The sequence below is a fragment of the Ips typographus genome, linkage group LG2, assembly GCF_016097725.1.
Source record: "Ips typographus isolate SLU linkage group LG2, UJ_Ityp_2.0, whole genome shotgun sequence".
NCBI lineage: Eukaryota > Metazoa > Arthropoda > Insecta > Coleoptera > Curculionidae > Ips > Ips typographus.
This window is the reverse complement of record NC_138423.1, coordinates 21021698-21044928: the sequence shown is the minus strand read 5'-3', so window position 1 is coordinate 21044928 and position 23231 is coordinate 21021698. Positions and strand designations below refer to the sequence as shown.

The 23231-nt window shown below is 34.0% G+C and overlaps 3 protein-coding genes across 6 annotated transcripts in view; 2 read left to right on the top strand and 1 right to left on the bottom strand.

Annotated features, from left to right (window-relative positions):
- LOC145724656 (uncharacterized) overlaps positions 1 to 11289 on the top strand; it is a 21597-nt gene extending 10308 nt beyond the window's left edge. For 2 of the 4 annotated variants that reach the window (XM_081973013.1, XM_081973014.1), the window contains exons 8-17: positions 4243 to 4374; positions 4437 to 4552; positions 4605 to 4788; positions 4843 to 5154; positions 7704 to 8018; positions 8075 to 8310; positions 8607 to 8745; positions 9936 to 10126; positions 10182 to 10444; positions 10814 to 11289. In XM_081973013.1, the coding sequence (XP_081829139.1) occupies positions 4243 to 4374; positions 4437 to 4552; positions 4605 to 4788; positions 4843 to 5154; positions 7704 to 8018; positions 8075 to 8310; positions 8607 to 8745; positions 9936 to 10126; positions 10182 to 10444; positions 10814 to 10943 (2018 nt within the window). In that variant the 3' untranslated portion in view covers positions 10944 to 11289. Of the gene's footprint in view, positions 1 to 4242; positions 4375 to 4436; positions 4553 to 4604; positions 4789 to 4842; positions 5155 to 7703; positions 8019 to 8074; positions 8311 to 8606; positions 8746 to 9935; positions 10127 to 10181; positions 10543 to 10813 lie in introns of all 4 variants that reach the window. The other 2 variants (XR_014177058.1, XM_081973015.1) reach the window with 2 other exon arrangements.
- Positions 1990 to 3099, top strand: LOC145724667 (uncharacterized). Its single transcript, XM_081973040.1, has one exon. It carries the CDS (start codon positions 2203 to 2205, stop codon positions 2905 to 2907), a length of 705 nt encoding a protein of 234 aa, XP_081829166.1. The 5' UTR covers positions 1990 to 2202; the 3' UTR covers positions 2908 to 3099.
- LOC145724655 (uncharacterized) lies at positions 11130 to 23231 on the bottom strand. Its single transcript, XM_081973012.1, has 9 exons — positions 22754 to 23231; positions 22459 to 22608; positions 20570 to 20800; positions 20311 to 20514; positions 20125 to 20260; positions 19812 to 20065; positions 17154 to 17336; positions 15619 to 17103; positions 11130 to 12034 (listed from the first exon to the last, which is right to left on the bottom strand). The coding sequence occupies exons 1-9, from the start codon at positions 22996 to 22998 to the stop codon at positions 11608 to 11610; spliced, it is 3315 nt and encodes a 1104-aa protein (XP_081829138.1). The 5' UTR covers positions 22999 to 23231; the 3' UTR covers positions 11130 to 11607.

The following is a 23231-nucleotide window of genomic DNA, read 5'->3' as shown; positions in this document are numbered from 1 at the left end:
TGATCAGTGTTATAGAAGCTGTTATAATTTATATTTTTTTCAGTTTTTACAAATTAAGATAGACAAATAATACAGTAACAGTATATTAAGATTTTATCGTACATATTATTGAAGGATTTTAAGTGAAATTGTTTGACCACCCAGTACATGTACAAAGCATCTTAAGGTAGTCAATGGCAAACAGAAAGCACCCTCTTTTCTGCCTTAATCAAGTTATTCCCTTCTTTTCCTAAAATTGGCTAATATTGTCTTGAATTATTTAGACCCTTTTCAGGTTTAGGTATTTATTTGGTGTACACTTCTGTAAAATATACTTGGATGATTGGATGGATGAAAACGTAATGACAAAATTTTGAATTCCCAGGTGCATTCAGGGGTAAATTGGTGCAAACGAATGCCCCCGGTGTTTTCTCATCCTTAAGTCTAATGAAAATCTTGTGACCAACTGTCAAAATGTCTTACACGTTTTGACATGCTGACACGTCACAAAGTTTATTTCCATCCTTGTCTAGATAGTTCTCTCTTCTCATATTATGTATACTTTTGAAATTTACATACCTGTATAGTCCTTACGGTATTTTTCTCAGTTGTAGCCTACTATGTCAAGAAAAAGGATACTTATTATTTCTACCTGGACATTTTAAGAATTTGGAGCATGACAAACATCAATACTGAGGGGATATTTTAGATTTTTTAGTCATAAAAGCATCAACATATAAAAGAACAAAGAAACACACAAAGTAAAGGTTTAACAAAAAATACTAAAAATGGATATATCTAACAGCAGACAAGAATACAAATATTATTTATATAAAAGCTCCTCAATCGATTATGACCACTTTACAATGTTGTTAACTCTGAAATTAAAACACACAACAAAAGTGTAAAAGTAGGTGAAAAAAATGCTTATCGGCTTTGGCAACATTGCCTTAGTCACCCACAATAAGCTTTTGTGTATTTACCCTCTTTGTAAGCTTGGAACATGTAGCAAAAGTCGGTCAAAAAATTTCTTTGAATTTTGTTTTTTCATGTTATTGGATAGAAAATTTAATGAGGTTTCCAAAAATCTGCTTAAAACAGTCATTTCCTTACTCCAAGTGGGTTTTACAGGCGATTTTGTCCCTGACTGTTCTTGAAACCGTGTTCAAATTCAATCAGACCACAATTTTAACTGAAATTTGTTGCACCAAACCAGTTTTTCCTAAATAACTCAAAAACGGTGAAAGTGAAAAAAAAATTGCACGAGACCAAAAAGGTTCCTAACCCAAGACCGTTTTTGCTTCCAGTATACGGGGTGCGCAAGAAAAGTAAGGTTGTTCACTATTTTTGTCACCCTGTACACAATTTTTAAAATAGATTTTTTACTCTACACCACTGGATAAAGTAGCTCACAACGGTTCTTTTAAGTGGTTACATTGTGTGTCAAATGATTTGAAAATTTGTTGCCCCAGACCAGCTTTTCTTAAATAACTCGAAAACGGTGAAAGTTACAAAACATTTGCAAGAGACCAAAAATGTTCCAAATCAACTCCTTGACTTAGCACCGTAAGTTTGCAGGACCGTTTTTGCTTCCAGTATACAGGGTGTGCATGGAAAGTATGGTGACTGAGTGTTTTTGGTCACTCTGTACGCAATTTTTCAGATAGAACTTTTTGCTTTACACCACTGGAAAGAAGAGCTCAAGACGGTTAATTTGAGTGGTTTAAACTCCCTAAAATGTGCTCAAATTTGGTAAATTGATGGTAAAAAATTGGTAAATTTTACTTTACCTTACCGGTAAATTTACACCCATATGTTGCCATGGAATTGTGCGTTGATAATAAAGTGGATTTTATTTTTTTTAATCTACGCAATTTTCAATTCAACATCAAAGAGTGCGAACAAGACAAAAGAAACCTACGTCACACTTTAGCATTTTTTTTCATAAACAATGCCCCGATGAAAACAAAAGCTGAACACATATTTACCTACAACCCCTGGTTTCAATTTTCGGTAACCAATAGCAACGCCAATCATAAGCCCCCGCTCCATTCAGTCGATAGAAATTCACCCTCTTTCTCTCGAGGGGGCGCTATTCCCAACTATACAGCCTTTTTCCTCCCCTGGTTTGCGTGCCCAGTTTTATTTTTGTTTTCGTAGCAATAACAAGGTTCGTCCTCGTCGTTCCGTTCTTCCATTCACCCACTTTCTGACGCAAAAAAAATGACTAAACTAAATGTAATAAAAGTCGCTACCGCTTCCGGTCAAGCTCAAGAATTGTCCAGTGAAAACAAAGTGCTCCTGGGTAGAGTGCAACAATTAGAGTCGAGCCTCCAGGCCGGTTTGGAGGAGCTGAAAAGAGATCTTTTGGGCAACAAAGACGAGGAGGCCAAGCCTCAAAATTTGGAGGAGTGCATTCAAAGGATAACCTCATTTGAGTTGCGCGCTTTGTCTCAAATCAGCGAGGTCAAATCGGAGATTGTTAGCACCGAAAAGAAACTGAACGAGCTGCGTCAGGAATTGTTGCTCAACAACATTGTGGTGCACGGAATGAAGGAGAAAAAAGGAACCGTGACCAGACCGCAGAATGAATTTTGCGAAATGGTCACCAAAAATTTAGGAATACATATCACCCCGTCCGATATCGATTACTGTTTTCGGTTGGGACCGCCCGAGGAAAACAGAAATCGCCCCCTATTGGTTGCGTTCATCAACCGATGGCTCAGAAATGACGTTTTCAACTCGAAACGACTGTTGAAAGGCACAGGAATGTTGATTTTCGAACATCTCATCTACGATCAACTGATCTTGTTTCGCAAGGTCAGAGCATTGGTCGGGGTACGAAACACCTGGACCAGACGAGGAAAAGTCTTTGTTGCCCTTGATGATGTCAAGAAGCAAATTAATGACGTCTCCGAATTGGAATAAATGTCTAGAGTACCTCATTTGTTGTTAACATAGTATAGAGTTTAATATGTGTTCGAAATGTACCTAAATGTATTTTTTTACTTATTCAAGCACAACGTTGGCATATGTAAGCAAGGATGTAAAACTACAAAACTACCTGCATTTTATTTTTGTCTACAGAGAAATTTATCCGAATATAGCCAATTTGTAAATTTTGACGTTTTTTTAATGTGATTATGATTAGTTTCTTATAAATTGCTAAATTTTTGTTATAAATTAGATCATCTGTCAAAAGTAAACCGTACAAACCCTGTATATCTGATATCAGTACGAAAAATTCAATCAAATGGAGTAACAATGTCAAAATTTGACATCAATTCCTGTTTTTTTTTGCGATTTTGAAGGTTGTAGAAAAAACTGCAGTTTTTCTAATTAAATACAGTAGGATCCATATTAAGTAAAATATCTAGTAAATAATTTATAGTAATAACACACTCTGTACGACGTCACAATGACGTAATTTGACAATTGGTCAAATTATGCTTTTAACAAATTACGTCATCGTGACGTCACATTCCGACTGCTCACGAAAATTTTTAGAATAAATCCTGATGGTTTTCGTCAAACTGATAGAATAACCAAACAGAAAACACACTCAACTGTCATGAAACACAATTTGACCCATAATTTGGGTATTTGGGCAATTACAGACCTGAAACTTTCACTGAGGCTAGTAATTTAAACCTCAAAACCAGGGTCGTACTGAAAAATGTTTAGAAAAAATCCTGTTATTTGTTAAAGTCGAATAACCAAAGAGAAAACTCACTTAACTGATATGAAACATACGAAGGCGTAGAAAATCCACAGACGTTATTTTTCTTAAAATTCGACTTCAAAGTCGGAATTTAGTTAATTTCCGAGTTTGAAGTCGAAATTTAGTTAATTTCTGAGTTTGAAGTAAAAATTTAAGAAAAATAACGTCTATTCGTAATTTGTCCCATAATTTGAATATTTGGGCAATTACGGAATTGAACAATACTAGTGAATAATAGGCATATTATTAAACAGTGGTAGAAAAATGAATTTACTTGGTTTCATGACCACCCTAAGTGCTAATTTGACTGTGACATTTTGCCTGACTTGTCAAAGTCAAATCACAGTCTTACCCCTACTACACTCTTGGGGGCCATTTCTTGGTTAACCAAGAAAATTGATTCATAGGACCTTTAAAGTTTCTTGGTACAAACAAATAAAATATTCAAAACTTTGAAAATTGGTCACCAAAAAATGACTCCCTCAAAATTGACTTGCAATGTAAACCGAAGTTAATTCTAAAAATTTATTTTAACATTTTAGAGATCAAAATAACCTACCTGAAGACAAATCAAACATTTGAAGAAGACGATACTAGCGTAAGTGAAATCTCTTGCCAGTTGATTAAAAAACCCAGTTTTAGACCAGATTCCTTGGAATACGACCAAATTGAAGGTATTCTTCCCTTTTTTCGAATGGCTTTAAGGTGTGGGCAACTGTTGTAAGCATAAAGGTAGACCATGTCTTTTCAGACTTTCCTCCATGGATCAGTTCCGCCAACGATACCAGCATCACATTGAAATGGGAAGAAGAGGATCCAGACCATTACATCACTTACTTTGTTTACTACCAAGTATGACATTTATGACACTGTATAAGCTGTTAGTAAAAAACATTATTTTTAGGGTAACGATCAGTGTTCCAATGACATTGGATCGTCTCAGAGACTAAAATCGGGTGGTTTTTTGACTACCAAAAATAACGAAATCACAATAACCAAACTGGTTCCTTTCACGTTGTACAACGTTACCTTATCATCTGTAGTTCATGAGAATGATAAACATTTACAAATTAGTACTCTGGAAACTGGTAAAAGGTTTTACTATGCTCCTTAATATAGATTTATATGGAAAATTGTTGTAGACGAACCCACTTTGGATGAGCTACCAATTCAAATCTACATCCGACCTTTAGATAAGGCTGTGAACGTAACTTGGGAAAGACCAAAGTGCAATTCACGTTCTGGACGTTTGATTTACAACGTTGTAGTCTCTAATGATAAGTTGCACTTTTTGAAGAAAATCGAACTTCAAGACAGAAACAGCTACTTGATTGATGGGTTACGTCCGTTTACCCATCATAATTTGACCATTTCCACTGCTAGGAATGGCAGAAACTTGGCGAAAAACGTTCACACTAAGAACATAACTTATGAGTTTAACACACTACCTGGAGGTAAGCAGAGGCTTCTAAATATTATCAAAAACCTCCTAAAAATTGTCAGAGGCCTTTACAACTTTTATTAAATCATTTAGAATGGCCAGAAGCTTCTACAAATGTTCTAACCCCTAGGGAAATTTGTTTATAATCACCAAACGCTTCTAAATATTACTGAAAACCTTCTAAAAACTGTCAGAGGTCAGAAAGGCATTTACAAGTGTCCTAACTCTTACAAAAATCATTAAAAATTGCCAGAGGCCTCTACAAGTGTCCTAACTCTTAGAAAAATTGTTTAAAATGGCCAGAAGCCTCTAAATTCTATCAAAACCTCCCAAAAGTTGTAAGAAGGTTCTACAAGTGTCATAAACCTTAAAAAATCGTTTATAATGTCCAGAGGCTTATAAATACTATCAAAAACCTCCTAAAAATTGTCAGAGGTCTTTACAGGGTTCTTATACCTTAGAAACATTTTTTTTTAAATGACCAGAAGGTTGTAAATACTATCAAAAACCTTCTAAAAACTGTCAAGAGGTCAGAAAGGCATTTACAAGTGTCCTAACCCTTACAAAAATCATTTAAAATTGCCAGAGGCCTCTACAAGTGTCCTAACTCTTAGAAAAATTGTTTAAAATGGGAAGAAGCCTTTAGATTCTATTGAAAACCTCCTAAAAATTATCCAGAGGACTCTACAAGTGTCCTAAATCTTCGAAAAATTGTTTATAATGGCCAGAAGCCTCTAAATTCTATCAAAACCTCCCAAAAGTTGTAAGAGGGTTCTTCAAGTGTCATAAACCTTAAAAAATCGTTTATAATGTCCAGAGGCTTATAAATACTATCAAAAACCTCCTAAAAATTGTCAGAGGTCTTTACAGGGTTCTTATACCTTAGAAACATTTTTTTTTAATGACCAGAAGGCTGTAAATACTGTCAAAAACCTTCTAAAAACTGTCAGAGGTCAGAAAGGCATTTACAAGTGTCCTAACCCTTACAAAAATCATTTAAAATTGCCAGAGGCCTCTACAAGTGTCCTAACTCTTAGAAAAATTGTTTAAAATGGGAAGAAGCCTTTAGATTCTATTGAAAACCTCCTAAAAATTATCCAGAGGACTCTACAACTGTCCTAAATCTTCGAAAAATTGTTTATAATGGCCAAAAGCCTCTAAATTCTATCAAAACCTCCCAAAAGTTGTAAGAGGGTTCTTCAAGTGTCATAAACCTTAAAAAATCGTTTTATAATATCCAGAGGCTTATAAATACTATCAAAAACCTCCTAAAAATTGTCAGAGGTCTTTACAGGGTTCTTATACCTTAGAAACATTTTTTTTTAAATGACCAGAAGGCTGTAAATACTATCAAAAACCTTCTAAAAACTGTCAGAGGTCAGAAAGGCATTTACAAGTGTCCTAACCCTTACAAAAATCATTTAAAATTGCCAGAGGCCTCTACAAGTGTCCTAACTCTTAGAAAAATTGTTTAAAATGGGAAGAAGCCTTTAGATTCTATTGAAAACCTCCTAAAAATTATCCAGAGGACTCTACAAGTGTCCTAAATCTTCGAAAAATTGTTTATAATGGCCAGAAGCCTCTAAATTCTATCAAAACCTCCCAAAAGTTGTAAGAGGGTTCTTCAAGTGTCATAAACCTTAAAAAATCGTTTTATAATATCCAGAGGCTTATAAATACTATCAAAAACCTCCTAAAAATTGTCAGAGGTCTTTACAGGGTTCTTATACCTTAGAAACATTTTTTTTTAAATGACCAGAAGGCTGTAAATACTATCAAAAACCTTCTAAAAACTGTCAGAGGTCAGAAAGGCATTTACAAGTGTCCTAACCTTTACAAAAATCATTTAAAATTGCCAGAGGCCTCTACAAGTGTCCTAAATCTTCGAAAAATTGTTTATAATGGCCAGAAGCCTCTAAATTCTATCAAAACCTCCCAAAAGTTTAAGAGGGTTCTACAAGTGTCATAATCCTTAAAAAATCGTTTATAATGTCCAGAGGCTTATAAATACTAGCAAAAACTTCATAAAAATTGTTAGGGGAATCTACATGTGTCCTAAACAAAAGAAAAATTGTTTTGCTTTCACTTACACTCACTACTCCACTGCGTGCATATGGACTACTACTTTTCGAAAAGAAAAATTGTTTAAAATAGCCAGAAGCCTCTAAATATTTTCAAAAACTTCCAAAAAGTTCTGAGAGGGTTCTAAATGTCCTAAACCTTCAAAAATCGTTTAAGATGGGGAGAAGCCTCTATAACTACTATTGAAAACGTCGTAAAAATGTTTGCACCCTGACATCATTTAGTATTGACAAACCATTTTCCCTTTAATTGAGATGAGAAATTAACAAGCAAAAGGAGAATTAATAATCACACTAAAACAGGTAACCCAAGCACTCAACGCAGTCGACATGAAACGTGCTTCGTGACGTCACACGGCTTGGTTTGCGTTTAAATTTCAATTTTTGAGAAAAAAAAACTTAACAGATCCGTTTTTTATAATGAAAATTGATCAATTAAACGAAATTAAAAAAAAGTGATTATCGATGAGTGGTATTTTAGTTGCACCGCCGGTAAAAAATCTGGAACTCTACGCAATCGGAACGAACAAAGCGTACTTAAGATACGAACTTCCATCTAATCCCCAAGGAATTCCGGTAGAAGTGGAAATAACCCGATGTAACGTTCTGTCCCGTGCTAAATGTAGGACAGGCGTGTCCAGTATATCCAGATGCGACTTGTGGCCGAACAAAATGTGCGCCGTAATCGACTATTTGATGCCAAACCAAAACTACACTTTTAAAGTCAGCATCAAAAATGCAAATACTAATGTATCAGGAAAAGATACTGAAATTACGGGCGAGAGCGTTGAACGAGGTTAGTTTATAGTTTAGTTTGCTTGTAAATTTGAAAAAAAAATATTTTTTTTTTAGTGCCAGCACCACCTGAAAACGTAACCTACCAAGTGGTAGACTGCCAGGACAGCACCGATTACTGTAATTTAAACATCAGCTGGACACATCCGTATTACCCCAACGGCACTATTAATGCCTTCAACATAATCCTGAACAGTACTTACTTTAATTCTTCCTATTCAGAAGAAGACCAAACCATTCACGAAGTGTACAAAATCATTGATGAAGAATATTTGCCTAGATACCATTATCAGGTATGGTTTTTCTTGCCTTTACTGCAGTTTTGTAATTATTGTGTTATCTACAACAGTGTGGTAAGTGTACTTTACCGCACGGCGGGCGGTAATAATAATTTTGATTTGTCAAGGTATTACTGGATATAAATAAAAATTGTTGAGACATTTTCATGTGTAATCTGGTTACCGCACTGTTGTAGATAAAGTATTGCAAATAATACTTGGTTATTACCGCCCTCGATTGATTGTTAAAGTTTCACTCGCGTGCGATAATAACCTACTTACCACCCTTATTGCATAATATACTACTACAGGTTAAATATGTGCCATACAGCCACGAGTACAATTTGTATCTACAGTCGGCGAATAGTAAATATAAGAGTACGTTTGCTACAACCGTGGTGAAAACTGCCGATTTGGGTGATCATATTGATCAAAGTCCCAAGTTATTAGGTAAGATTATTTCTAGATTATAATTGCATATACAGGGTGTCACATTTGTGTGTAATAAGTATGGGGATCTCGAAAACGGTGAGAGATACAAAGTTGGTTAAGAGATAGTTTAATAACTCAAAGTTAACATAATCGTTTTTATGGCTTCAGGTTCTGCAATTTTTGACATTTAATATAACCTGTAAAACACGCGTCACGTGACACTGTACTGCGTCAGAAATACACAATCACGTGATAATTGTATTGCTAAAAACAACTTTTGTCACGTGAATCAAAAAAATTATAAAATAATTTTAAAAAGTTCATTTTTTTATATCTTTGAAAGCACTAGCAATTTTTGGATTTTTAAGACACACTTACGAGACTCTCACACTTACATACCAACTTGTGGCAACCCTGTATTGCCCAAAATACACGTTAGTACAAATAACCCACAGTCACCAAAATCAATAGTGGAAAAGCAATCAGGCAAAAGTAGATAAATCCATTTTTGTACTAACTTTACTTGAATAATAATAGTAGTTTGAAATCTACTAATAATATCCGTTTTTAGCAAAACTTATTCAATTTAAGTCAGGTGAATCAAGCAAAAGTGAATAAACCCAAAACAAAAGATGAAAAACTTACAAGTAATAATCAAGATAATGTAAAATACATAAAAAAAACTAAAAGTGAAGGAAATCAACCCTGTGACTGACTAAATTCCATCACAAGCACTTTTACAATAACTTTATATCTGATTAATATAAACACTATATTTATAGTGATAACAGAATTAACAACTTTTGTCTGATCACCGCTTAATTCTTTAAAAAAAAACTGTATTTTTGGCATATGTGCTTGAAAAAAACTACCTGAAAGAGCTTGCGTGATCGATCACATCTGGTTAGGGTACTTACCGACTATATAAAGCTGAAATCAATGGCACCCCAAATTTGTATCCTATCGAACATATGTGCGACACGTTAATCATAATTTAGGGTAACGTAATTTCCGTGTTTTTGTTCCTAAACCCGGAAAAAAAGGGGGATTTCACTGCTTCGTGCATCAAAAATGATATTACCAGTATTATTTAATCAGTTTGTTTTGGCGGCCTTTCTTAGATAATTAATAACAGTCGTAGTTTGGTCAACAAAACAACAGTTTCTGACTTGTTACTAAGAAATTTATCACCGTTTTAACTTTATTAGGAAATGGTGACAAAGCTATAGTATTCAAGTTGCCGCATTTAGACAGAAGACTCGAATCATCCACCATAACTGTGGCAGTACAAGACTTTAACAAAAGTATCCCAGTGGATGTAAACTCAATCGAAAACGACAAACTGGCGGACAATTTATGTCACTCATTCGGAAAAACATGGATATCTCAAGTTTTAAAGGTTTCTAATTTATTATTATTTACTAAAACTTGGGTGACTCTATGGTGAATTTTAGGTAAAACAAAATGAAACCAAAACCATAACGGTACGCAGTCTGGACGAAGAAAATACCATCCTACCCAATACAAAGTACTGTATAATTTTTATTATAACAAATAAATACAGGGGCGAGGATCATGACGTTGTATACTACGAGACACTGACCACAGCCAATGAACTTGAACCGCCCAAAACGGGCGGAAAAGCGGGTTCCTTCAGTCATTTTTACATGTTGTTTTTGTTGCTCTTGTTGGTACCCCTTGGATTTTTGATTTTCTGGTAAGTATACGCAAAAAAATCTAAAATAACTATTTTGCAAACTCAACATTTTTAAAGATTTTTTTACGATGTGCAGTCCAAGAATTAAGGATAATTCAGTAAGTTTTTTTAAAAATTTAAATAAATTTTCTTATACTGCTTATTACCAACTGACTTTCTAGCAGTAGTTTTGACAGATTAAACCCAAAGAGTTACAATTTCGTTACTCTGCATGTTCTGCCTGAAAAATGTCAAATTACTGCCTTTTTAGTAAACTTAAATCACTGTTATTTAAACTAACTCTACTTTACTGTCTTGCACTCGTTGAACTGTATTATTATACGAGTGAGTAATCTTCTGGTTTTCTACCATCTTATGTGAACATTTTAGGTGCATCAAAAGGAGAAACCGTAGAAGGGCCGACCAGAACATGGATAACGTGTACGAATCCCTACCATTCGAGGAACACAACAAAAATTACGTTTCTAACCAAACTTACGACCATTTAATTCATAAGTAATAGTTTTTATAGTATGTACTTACCCCCTAACCAGTGTCTGCCTTTATCTGTGATAAAACCACTTATTTTTCTTTAAGGAAAACTACCACAAACACCTTTTGTGTCTTAAATTTTGACTATTTGAAATTATCAAGTTTACCTGCAGCAAGTGCCTAGAAAGTATCGTAGGAAAGTTGAAACAACCACTGTAATTTAATTAAGTCTATTAATCTTATAATGTGTGATGACCAAAAATAGTTTGCTTAAGCTCTTAGTACTTACCGTTAGTAGCTAATCGACTTTTTGTACTACATGTTTGTTTAAATAACACTTTTTTTTTTTGATTAATAAAGTTTAAAAGTAGATATATTTTTCGTTTTATTTACAATAAGTAAGTGTAAATTTTTTTGTGGGGATGGTTTTAAATAATGATACCAAAAACATTTTCTAAAAATTGCTACGAATACATAAATAAATAACAATGCTATTTTTTGACACTAACAGCCAATTTAACACTTAAGTGACCCATCGGTAGATAACAAATACTTTTTAAATACCACAACAGGAAAATAGTAGAGTAGATGTTGTACTTTAAAACAGGGATGATTTTAAGCTGCTAATACCTTTTCATCAACAACAATTATTATTGTTCTAAAGTACAACATTTAGTATCTAATAAACACCTTTATGAACCGCAACATCCGTTACACAACTGATAACTTCTCTTTTTACAATGACGATCGTGCGTCCTGAAGACTTCCCTGGAATGGTCCACTTTTAGGTGATCGAGCAAAAACACTATATTCCGTTTTTTTGTCCCGCACAGCGGACATTTGTAGCTCGATTCGTTTTGAACGGCGTGGAAAAGTAAGTGTTTCAAAATGATGGTTTTGTTCGCTCTGTAAGTGCAAAACGGACACTTTACGCCCAATTTCGATTTGTGCAGGTGTTGATGCAACTTTAGTTGGAAGTTGTTGGTAAACCGGACTGGACAGTGTTGACAGGAAAATATTGTCTGCACTGGATATTTCGAAACGTCCGTTACCACTTTACCGTTTTGGATTAAGGTTGTCGTTCCGGTTTTTTGTTTGAAATTGTTACATACGTCAGATCTGAAAAAAGTATTTAATATTTGATGTATTGTAATAACAATATTTTTTTAGTTCTTTTACTCTTTTTGTGACAGTAAAATTATTTAAGAAAATATGACAATCATCTAACTTTTCAGTCACGAAGGTATAAAACACAGTAAAATTACTTTTTACAAAAATTCTACTCTTCCAAGAAAGTTTTACAGCTTTATGGTGAAACTTTTTACAAGAATAACACGTCAAATACACTATACAGCTTTACAAACTGACACAAGACGCTTATGAAGGTTTAAAACACAGTAAAATTACTTTTTACAAAGATTCTGCTCTTCCAAGCAAGATTTACAGTTTTATGGTGGAGTTTTTGACAGTTGACACTAGAATAACAAACCAAACCTCACGTCATTTAAATTATACAGCTTTACAAACTGTCAGAAAACGTTTATGAAGGTATAAAACACAGTAAAATTACTTTTTACAAAGATTCTGCTCTTACAAACAAGTTTTACAACTTTGCAGCTTCATGATGGAGTTTTTGACTGTTGACAACAGAATAACAGACTGAATCACGTGTCAAATAAATTATACTGCTTTATAAACTGTCAAAAGGCTCTTGAAAGTATAAAACACAGTCAATTAGTCAAGTTTTAAGTGTCAGAAATGCCATTTAATAATTTTGTTACTCCATAATAGAACAAAATGAGTGAGGGGAGGTTTTCAACCAATTTGGGAACGCCCAATACAGTGGTGGGGTTATTTTTTTAATATCTGCTCACGTGACCGAGCTACGCAATTTTCTCAAACCGGATGACGGTTACTGTTTCAAACTGACAGTTGCACTGGATTTTCCGTCCTCTAATTAGTCGAAAACAAGATACAACAACCCACCAATATTAAAAAAAAATTAAAAAATTATATTTGAAACTAGAAAAAGTATTGGAGAAGTTTTTTGAATTATGTACTTGATTTAGTCAAAGCAAAAATCAATCAAATCTCAAACTGCTTGACCAAACCTTAACAATTCAAATTTGAAATGGCTATAACTGTCAAAATCCACTCACCAGATGCCTGACAGAATAATAGCCAAATTTGTCAGTTCTGACGTTGAAAAGTACTTGAGTACGAACGAATTAACACCTTCTTAATGACTGAATCACGAGTTTGGCTTTGGCAACATTGATTTAAATGTAATTTTCAAGCTTTTCCACGTTTCACTTCAGAATAATTTTATTCCAAAGGTTATACAGGGTGTCCGGAAAATACGTGTACAACGTTTGACGACAGACTCCTGACGTCAAAATATGTCGATCTAAGCCGACTTAGTTATATCCAAAATTGTCTCGTTTAGCCGGTAGAGGGCGTCAAAAATTTGTAAAAATATTGGGTACAATTTCATTTCTTAAAGAGTATTGATAAGTGTATTCAGCAAGATGGCGGTCATTTTACACATTTGCTTAAGTAATGTTTTTGGTTTACTTAGTTTCTTACAATAAATAATTTCAACTTTATTATACCTACTTTGATGTATGCAGGTAATTGTAAATTTTTTTTTTCTGGCGAAACAGCTCATCCACCGGGAAATATTAAAGAGGTAAAATAGCTTCAAAATACTTCCGGTCACTCGACAAAAATATCTGGGTTGTCATAACGCCGTTCATATAAAAAATGAGGAGAAATGTTGACGTATTATATCACTTTTATAACACTTCCACTTATTTACAGCCGGTGACTATACTACTAGAAAACGTCATTTTATAGTATTAGTCTACATACTAAAATTCATTAAAATCCATTAGCAGGTTTTCACGTAATTTAGTAAAAAACCAATATTTTTACAAATTTTTGACGCCCTCTACCGGCTAAACGAGACAATTTTGGATATAACTAAGTCGGCTTAGATCGACATATTTTGACGTCAGGAGTCTGTCGTCAAACGTTGTACACGTATTTTCCGGACACCCTGTATAGTTTGTTAATATTTTATTAATAAGAATGTGTTCCACAAATATAGATACTGTTCTCGGGGACTGAGTTTACCCATGCGTCATCCCCTTGTGATTTAGAAGTAGACATGCATTATTGACTTCATCCTTGTCTATTGTTCACTTTCAGAAAGGGTAAATATCTAAGTGAATGTATTCCAAAAAAAAACATTTACTGATTAGCGCTTCTATTTCAGTCATTGTCAGTTTGAAAACCATCGAAATTTATTTGATTTGTTTACTATTAATTCTTTTCCGTTTCTTTGTGTTGTTAATCATTTATAAAGTTTTCTATTTACCACACCAGCACAGTTCTTTTAAGAGCTATTGTTTCTACGCTTTTAACATTCTGTAAGTACTTTCATAATATTATTATTAACATTTTTATTTTTTTTATGCTGGCTGTCACGATCTAACCAAAATTGGCACAATTACTAACCTGTTTTGAAAAAAAAGTGGGAGTGTCTATTATGGTTTTTATTTAGCCATTTGGTTTTTCGTAAATTCGGAATTACTATTACAGTATTTTTTTAGAAAATGTCTGGAAAAATTCTCCACAGACAAGCCCAGCAGTTAATTCTTAACCTTTGTGAATATTTTGAATTGGAAGAAACCAATGGAGGACCTTTAGAAGCTTTATCATCTGTTCAGGAAGAAAATAAGAAATTTTAAGACCTTACATATTCTTACTGATGTATTTTTTTTTGATACTAGAAGGTTGCAGCTGCTTTGAAAATTTCCCGCAAAACTGTTTATTCGGTTCGGAAAAAGCAAGCAAGTAATCTTATGATTTCCTCACCTAGAAAACGTAAATCGAGACGTTATCGACGGGTCAAGACCACTGATTTATCTGGAAGCGTTAAAATGGATGTTCGAAATACATTATATGATATGTACAACGATAGTATGTTAATAATAGTAAAATATATCTACTTTTGTAAGAAACATCTATTAACATTTCATTGTTTCCAGAGACTGAGATTTTTGGGTTGCATTATAGATTTTTCATAAAAATTTCTTGAAACATATTAATAATAAAGTCATAGAAAAAATGTTTTCCAGCGGGTTTAAAATAAAATAAGTGGATTGCAACCTGAAAATGAGATATGAGATACTACAGCATCACTCAGAATGTCTTATTGAATTTTTAATTTGTTGTATTTATTTTAGAGAAACATGTAACCATCCAGAACCTAAATCAAGAGCTTAAAGTTAAAGAAATACTACATATTGGTGATACATCTCTGCGAATTTTGGTAAATAAATTAGGTTTCAAATTTAGACGGAATTCTATGATCCAAACGGAGACTTCTCATAAATAAAAAATGTTATTTCGGTCAAGATATTTTTGATTTGCTTTGGTATAAGGTTGTTTTAGTGCAAATTTGCAGCAAAAGATCTCTACTTTCTGACTGACAATACACGCAAAATTTTAAACGTGACGAAGCTTTAGACACGCTCTTTTCTATAATATGAACACAACAGGTTTGTTGACGAAAACTTGATTTGATTCATATGATTATAAATGACATAGCCTTCGTGACGCACGGGTAAACTCACTCCGCGAGAACAGTAATTTACTGTAATTTTGCAAACTAAAACAAAAACTAATTCTCCACTTACCGATTAGAATAATCCTCCTCAATCTGGTCATTATCCAAGTTTGTTCCACTATTTTCCAATAACCGACATTCGTCATTATTACTTCTTACTTCACTCGTGGCTCCAATCAACTCCAGTACAGCTGGCACTCTCGCCACCTCCTCAAAATCGACCTGTTTCGGTGACTGTGTGACATCATTCGGGATAACAAAAAATTCAATAGCGTTGCTATTTAGAGTGTTTTGTAATTGGCGTTTAATTTGATTCGAGTCAGATTCAACAGGAACATCAAAAACAACTTGCATGTCTTGAATATTTACATTAATTGGGGAGGGTTCCACGGAAGGCACTTGCGTGGTAGTACTGTGATTATCCAAATGAGATTCTTCGTTGTGATTTCGGAATGGGGAGGAAATGTTTTTTATTTTGCTGTAGTCGAACAAAATCACTTCTTCAGAAATTTTGGAAACTTGTACGTTTGATGTGCTTAGGAAACTGTCTTTTGATTTTTCATTTATATTTAAAGTCAAATCAAGTGACTCGTATGCATTTTCAGATGAATTGTCTGGTGTGATATGTTTTCTATTTACTTTTAGGCATCTTAAAGAATCATCACCATTTTCGAATTCACACAGATCTTGAAACAAATCCAAACAAGTCTCATGGGGATCATTGTATTTAATCAACTCGTCGTAAGAAAGTGTTTCAAGACTTTTTGAAAGTGGTACCTTGTCAGACTCTGATATACTGTTGGATAACTTAACATTTCTCTTTAAATTGGTTTCTGTAGCATTTTTTGGAACTTCCATAAATTTGCCAACTATATCCTCAAACATTAAATCGGTCTCCTTAGGCACATCAGACAGTTCCTCGTTCGAAGAATCGTCAGGTGAAATATGTTCGCTGAATGAACTTGAAAAACTCTCTCTCGGGTGGTTTTGGTCAATATACTTTTGCTCTATCTCATTTACGTTAATACTACTGAAGCAATCTATGGATTCTTCGCAAACTGGCGTTACGTTAACAAGCTCGCATTGTTTTTCAGTTAATTTAGGATCCATCGAAACTGGGTCTAAGTTGTCATTTTCGTCGTTATTAGACTGAAGCTTTGAGAATTCCAAACTTTTCAAAATCTCCGTCATAACAGTTGACTGTATCAACTCGGCGTTATTTGTATTACCGGTTATCGTTATTGTAATACTAGGAACGCTATTGTTAGACTGTTGAGTGGTTACTACCCCATCAACTTCACTCTGTTGCACATCACCTTCTGAGGACACTTCTTCTTTATCAATATTAAAAATATAGCACGACGAGGAAACTTCAGTTTCTAAATGACGAAACGGATTAAAAGTGATTGGGGTTTGTTGGATAGAAGTAAGTAGATTTAAAGTGGTATCGTCAGGTGCGTCGTAATACTGGTCACTAAATATGACAGCTTGAATTGTGTCAAACTCTTCATCTAAGTCCAATTCTGGTAAAGATGTGCAATTAGTGCTAGAACAACTAAAAATAAGCAGTTTAAAAATTAACCTTAAAATTCACTAAAAACTGACCTCTCGGTAGAATTTTCTGCTTCAAGACTAATAATTTCCTCGTCAATTCTGCTAGCCATTAAATTTTCTTCTGGTTTTTCGGTTTCTTCACATATCAACTCCGTTTTCACTTCGTAAGTAATACTGTCAGTATTAGAATACGTACCATTGCAAATATGTGGGTCTTGTTCAGTTACAGCACCACTAAAATTAAAATTCTCAAATGGGTGGTCATTAAATAGTATATTACATACTCAGGTGGAAAGTGTTTGATTTCTGTCAAGAAATTAGGTAGTATCTCGAGACAGAAATTAAAATTTCCACCGTGGTTTGTATACTATTTTATTTTCAATCATTTATCAAAATCTCATCGAACTTTTAATAAATCATTCAGTTGAAATATTGATTGCTAATAGTCTCTAACAGTAACACATCATTCAATAAGTCCCGGGACTAACCCACAGGTGGCACTACAAATCGCATTTTTATATTTTTACCTTGAAGTACCATCTTTCAAACGACAGCTGTCAAATCCTGAGCTCATTCCCTCCAATATTTTGTTTGTGAGAATTTTTTAAAGTGAACAACTTTTGAGTTTTTGTAAAACATGGAAAAAAGTGATTTTCGTGTGCTGATTAAACACTGTTTCCTGATGGGAAAAAACACCGTCCAAACAGAACAATGGCTTGAAAAATGTTACGGGGACTCTTTCTCCATCGAAAACAACGATTTGTAGGTGGTTGGCTGATTTTAAACGCGGTCGTACAGACACAAATGACGCTGAACGGTCTGGACGCCCAAATTCGGCTGTTGTTCCAGAAAACATCAAAAAAATCCACAAAATGATATTGTCTGATCGTAAACTGAAAGTGAGTGAGATAGCTGAGGCCTCAAAGATATCAGAAGGTAGTGTGTTAACAATTTTGCATGAACATTTGGGTATGCGAAAGCTGCTTTCGAAATGGGTGCCGCGAGTGCTCACTATTGACCAAAAACAACAACGAATTGATGATTCAGAGCGCTGTTTGGAGCTGTTTAACCGTAATAAAAAGGATTTTTTGCGTCGATATGTGACCATGGACGAAACCTGGATCTGAGTGGACTGGACCTGGCGAAAGCCGTCCAAAGCGACCAAAAACGCAACAATCGGCTGGCAAGGTTATGGCCTCTGTATTCTGGTATAATATTGTTCATTGACTATTTGGAAAAGGGAAAAACAATCAACAGCGACTATTATTGTGCATTATTGGACCGATTGAAGAATGAAATTGCACTAAAACGGCCCCATATGAAGAAGAAAAAGATTCTCTTTCATCAAGACAATGCACCGTGTCACAAGTGTTAAAGTGCTTTCAACATGGAGATTTGTGAATACGCAGATGTTACTCATCATCACCTGAGCTGCGAGCTGTTGCAGAGGTGGCGGCAAACAGTCTCTTGACTGTAAAAAGCAATCCCAGATATGACAAAACGCATATTATGTATGTATACCTAAAGTAGACATCCTGAAGAGATATAATTTGCACATCTTAGAAAGTCGTAGATCTGTAGCATATTTGGTGTTTTTACACAAACTGATTAATAATAATATTGAAGACCCTAATTTGTTAGCTTTAATAAGTTTTCATGTGCCAAATTATCGAACCAGGAATCCAACAAGCATGTATGTTGATACTGCACGAACTAATTTTTATTTTAATTCTCCCATTATAAGTATGTGTAAATTATATAATCAAGTTAGGGACCAATGTGATATTTTTAATATAGATTTGAATAGATTTAGAAAGATGATTCAAGAAATGCTGTAAACTTATTGCTTGTTACTTTGTATATTTGCTATGTACATTAATAATTGTCTTTAACCAACCTACCCTATAATTGGATGTATTTCTGTGGGGTTTGTAATCAAATAAATAAATAAATAAATAAATATTGACATTCACTCGGGTGAAAAGTAAAAGTAGGTAATTTTCTTCTTTCCACCTTGTTCACACATAAGAAATAACGTTATTACATACCTGATTGAAAATAAACTACATTTCTAACCATGAATGGTCAGAAATTCTTTCTAACCATGAATGGTTATTATCCATAAAATGGTTTTCTGTAGTAAAAAGACAGTTTTTATGTTAAATTGCTTTAAAAATGACAGTAATAATTTAAACATTCATTCAGTATTATAACAGGTTGTCTTTCTGCACCCATTCCTAGAACAAACCTTGTCTAAGATGACAAAACACAAAAACCAAGAAAAAACCTTTCCTGATATGTATAAATTGAAAATGTTTTGGAGACCGAAAATATCAAATTTCACATAAAATAGTAAATATCTCAGAAATGGATATATGACATTAATACGCAAAATATGTCTAGAATTTGACGTAGAATACAAAAATTTAAAAATATACTGGGTATCCCATTCCGGTTAATTCGTTGCACGCATATTTTCTTATTTTTACTATTTTTAATTAAAAAAGGTTTTTTTAGACTTTCCAGTTGTGATAATTCAGGAAGTTAGTGCGTATTGTTAGGCTAGGTTAGGTTAGGCCATTTACCCCTCGCCCTAAATGAAACAGGGATAGTCATAAAGATAACATACATAAAAAAATTAAGTTGTTACATGTTACACGAAATCAGCTTTATAAAGTAATTACAATTAATAAAATAGTTACAACTTACACAATCTCCTCCAATATCTCCTTAATAATTTGCTCAGGTACTGTAATTTTCTCCATAGGCAACTCAGTATCTTGAGACTTGTCACTGGTTTCAAGTGACTGCCTTTCTAATACAATTTTAAACTCCATTAACTGTATGTTGTGTTCTTCCCTAACATGTTGAAACAAATCACAGTCAACTCGAAACCGGCGTTGACAGGAACAACACTTTAACATGGGTTTTTTTCTTACGTGAACTAATAAATGCGATTTAATCTAAAAAATTTCAATAAATATTATGGTTTAGTTTAGAAAAGTGGTTGGATTTAACTTACCCCTAAAATAGTGCTTTTATATGTACAAAGAGAGCATTCCTCTCCAGCCATGGTCATATGTTGGATAAAGTGTATTATAAACCATAACCGGTTTTTAACTTTAGTTTTGTAAGGACATTCAGGGCACTGATAATAGCTAAAATTACATCTCAGTAACTCTCATTTCAACAAACTGTCACCACTCACTTTGAGCCCTTCAAACAAGACGCGATATACTTTTTTAACTTGGATTTCCAGTCCTTTTTCCTAGTTCGATTAGTTTTATCCTTAATTTTCATATTCTTTTTATGCAATTTTAAGTGTAAACTTAGTTGACGTCTGCTATCGCACTTTATAAAACAGTACTGACACTCAAAGAAAGCTGTCCTGCTACTGTCACTACTTCCAGGCCTGCTCAACAAAACAAAAACTCACCCAGTGTCCTAAGTGCCAATTGAAAACTTACCAGTTATGCTGTGCATCAATGTGTTGAAATAAATGCCAAGTTAAAGTTGTCTGAGTGTTACAACAAAATGAACAGTAGCTGCACTTTAAATGACCATTAAACTTATGGAACACTTGATGGTAGACTCTATGTCGTCGAAATAAATAGAAAATATCAGTTTTGAATGGACAGCCTGATGCTTTACAGTTGTATTTTTTGGTTTCAACTGGTGGAAATGTTTCAGCAATGTCTCTACAAAAGTCAGAAAAATAAGCAGCATTACTAAAAATTAGTAGGGAATTGCAGGCATTGCGGGGGAGTGAGAATTGTTAGGGAAATATTATGAGGCATTAAATTTGTATTTTGACACCCTAACCAGTTTTATATGTCCATGGAAAGCTCATTTCATTGGCTATCCATTGACAAGCTTATACACTGTTGCAAATATATGTGTTATTTAAGGTTTATTGGCAGAATGCACCATAAACACTTTTTGACTGTTTAAGGGCCAATTTGATCATGGAAAATTAGGAAAAACACGGTCATGTGACCTACAAAGCCTATCACGACGTAATGGTTAGAAACTTCTTGAAAACCCGATTTTGCAAATAACAATCTTTTTTAAGCTAGTCTGTTGCCTGACTCATTGACCTTATCCACTTAGGGCAAGCAAAAAGCCTCCTTAATAATTTTTTTTTGTACAATATTGCTACAGTCCTGGATTTTACTGTGCTAGATTTGTGCCAAATATCAGGACCGTACCTGCTAAATTAGAGGGGTAACAATCAAGAAAAACATTCAGTCAACTTTGAAGCCCCTGGCGGCCAAACAGAGCAGCCTATCAACACAAGAGGCCATATGTTTGGAAAACCCATTTTATTGGCTATCCATTGACATATAAAAGTCTTTACAAAATGTTGCAAATAAAGGAGTTGTTTGACAGCTTTTACTTTAACCTTTAATAACTCCGTTATTTTGACAATTACAGGGTGGTTCAATGTATCAATTTTCAAATAACTGACTTAATACAAAATTACCTTAATATTGAACAGAAAATCAGAAGAAAAAAAATTATAAAATGGGAGGTGTTCCATTTGAAAAACTATACTTTCTGTCAAAATACAGGGTGTCTCATTTAAAATAAGCAAGTTGACTGACTGTATAATAATTATGTTTATCAGATTTCAGAAAGAAGTAGTAGTCCATATTCTTTCAGTGGAGTCGCAGGAGTACGAAAGGAAGAAAATGACAAACAGTCTTCTCCACAATACTTTATTATGACCTTAGATGGTAAGGTCTGCTCAACAAGTTTCGGTCACATAAATGACCATCTTCAGGAGCTCAAATCAGTTGACCAATGTGACTACTGTCTTTTTACAAGGGGAGAGACAGAGAGACCCATGTTATGACGAAATAGTGAAATTAACAAAGTTAAATAGGTGAACAAAGCTCATTATGGAGAAAAAATAACTATAGCACATTAAATCAAAAAATTAATTAAAATTAAACATAAAACTTAAACTAGACCCATTTAGGGCTGGGTGAGACCCTAGGGGGGAAAAAAGAGCTTAACACTTGTGCACCATCCACAGAAGAGGCGATGAAACAGGAAAACAGGGAAACCAGACTGTTTGTCATTTTCTTCCTTTCATTTATCAGATTTGTTTGTTACTTTTGTTAATAAAATTATTATCACTCATAGTAAATAAAGTTGTTTAGATCCTCCATTTATGGTAATTGAGAAAATTAGTGGGTAGGTTTTGCCAAGTGTTATTGAAAATTAGTACTAATTAAAGTATAAAATTTACACAGCACTTTTGCCCTTGGTGTACAGTAAGTGTAAAATCAAATATTACAAATAAATAAAACAACAACTTTATTCTTTCTGTATGCATACAAAGATGACTTACCTTCTTTCAGCATTGCTGTTAGATATTTCGTTTGAAGCATCTTGTAAGACATCAAGAGGTTCTTCCTTAATTCTTATGTAGCCATTTGGTACTGCAGGTAAGTTGGTGCTTGGAGGGATAAATGTAGAAGAATACAAACTTTGTGTGGTTCTGAAAGATAATTAAACTATACAAATATCCCTTCAACTGTTATAATAAATAGAAGGATTTTATTTAATTGAACTGTGAAACTTTATACACTTTTAATTAAGAAGATTAAGGTAAATATAGCACAACTGACTGTTTTAACACTCACCTAAAATTACTGCCACTTTCCTGAAGTGTTGGACAATCCTCATTTTCAGTTTTAATTGTAGGTGTAACAGCTGATGTGGTCTGAACTGTTGTTAAAGTGTTACACACACTTTGGGGCTCCTCAACAACTTCAGTTTTAATTTTGGGCTCCAAAGGCAGCCCTGTACCAAAATTGTCCATGTCTGGATTAAATACAATACCAAGAAAGTCTGGAAATTGAACATCTGAGCTGAAAAGAGAAGACATTCACCACCAGCTTGGCCTGTATGAGTATGATTAACTTCAAATTTGGTAAATCAAGGGACTTTTATTTGATAAACTTTTGTACATTGTTTTAATTAAATGTTACAATATTTTTTTTCTGTTTTTAGTTTTTATATAGGAGGCAAAACAACTAGAAAACAGTCAACTTCAACAATCAACAAACCAAATCAACAAACTTGTAACTGACAACTGTCAGCTGCTATAAGTGACAAGAC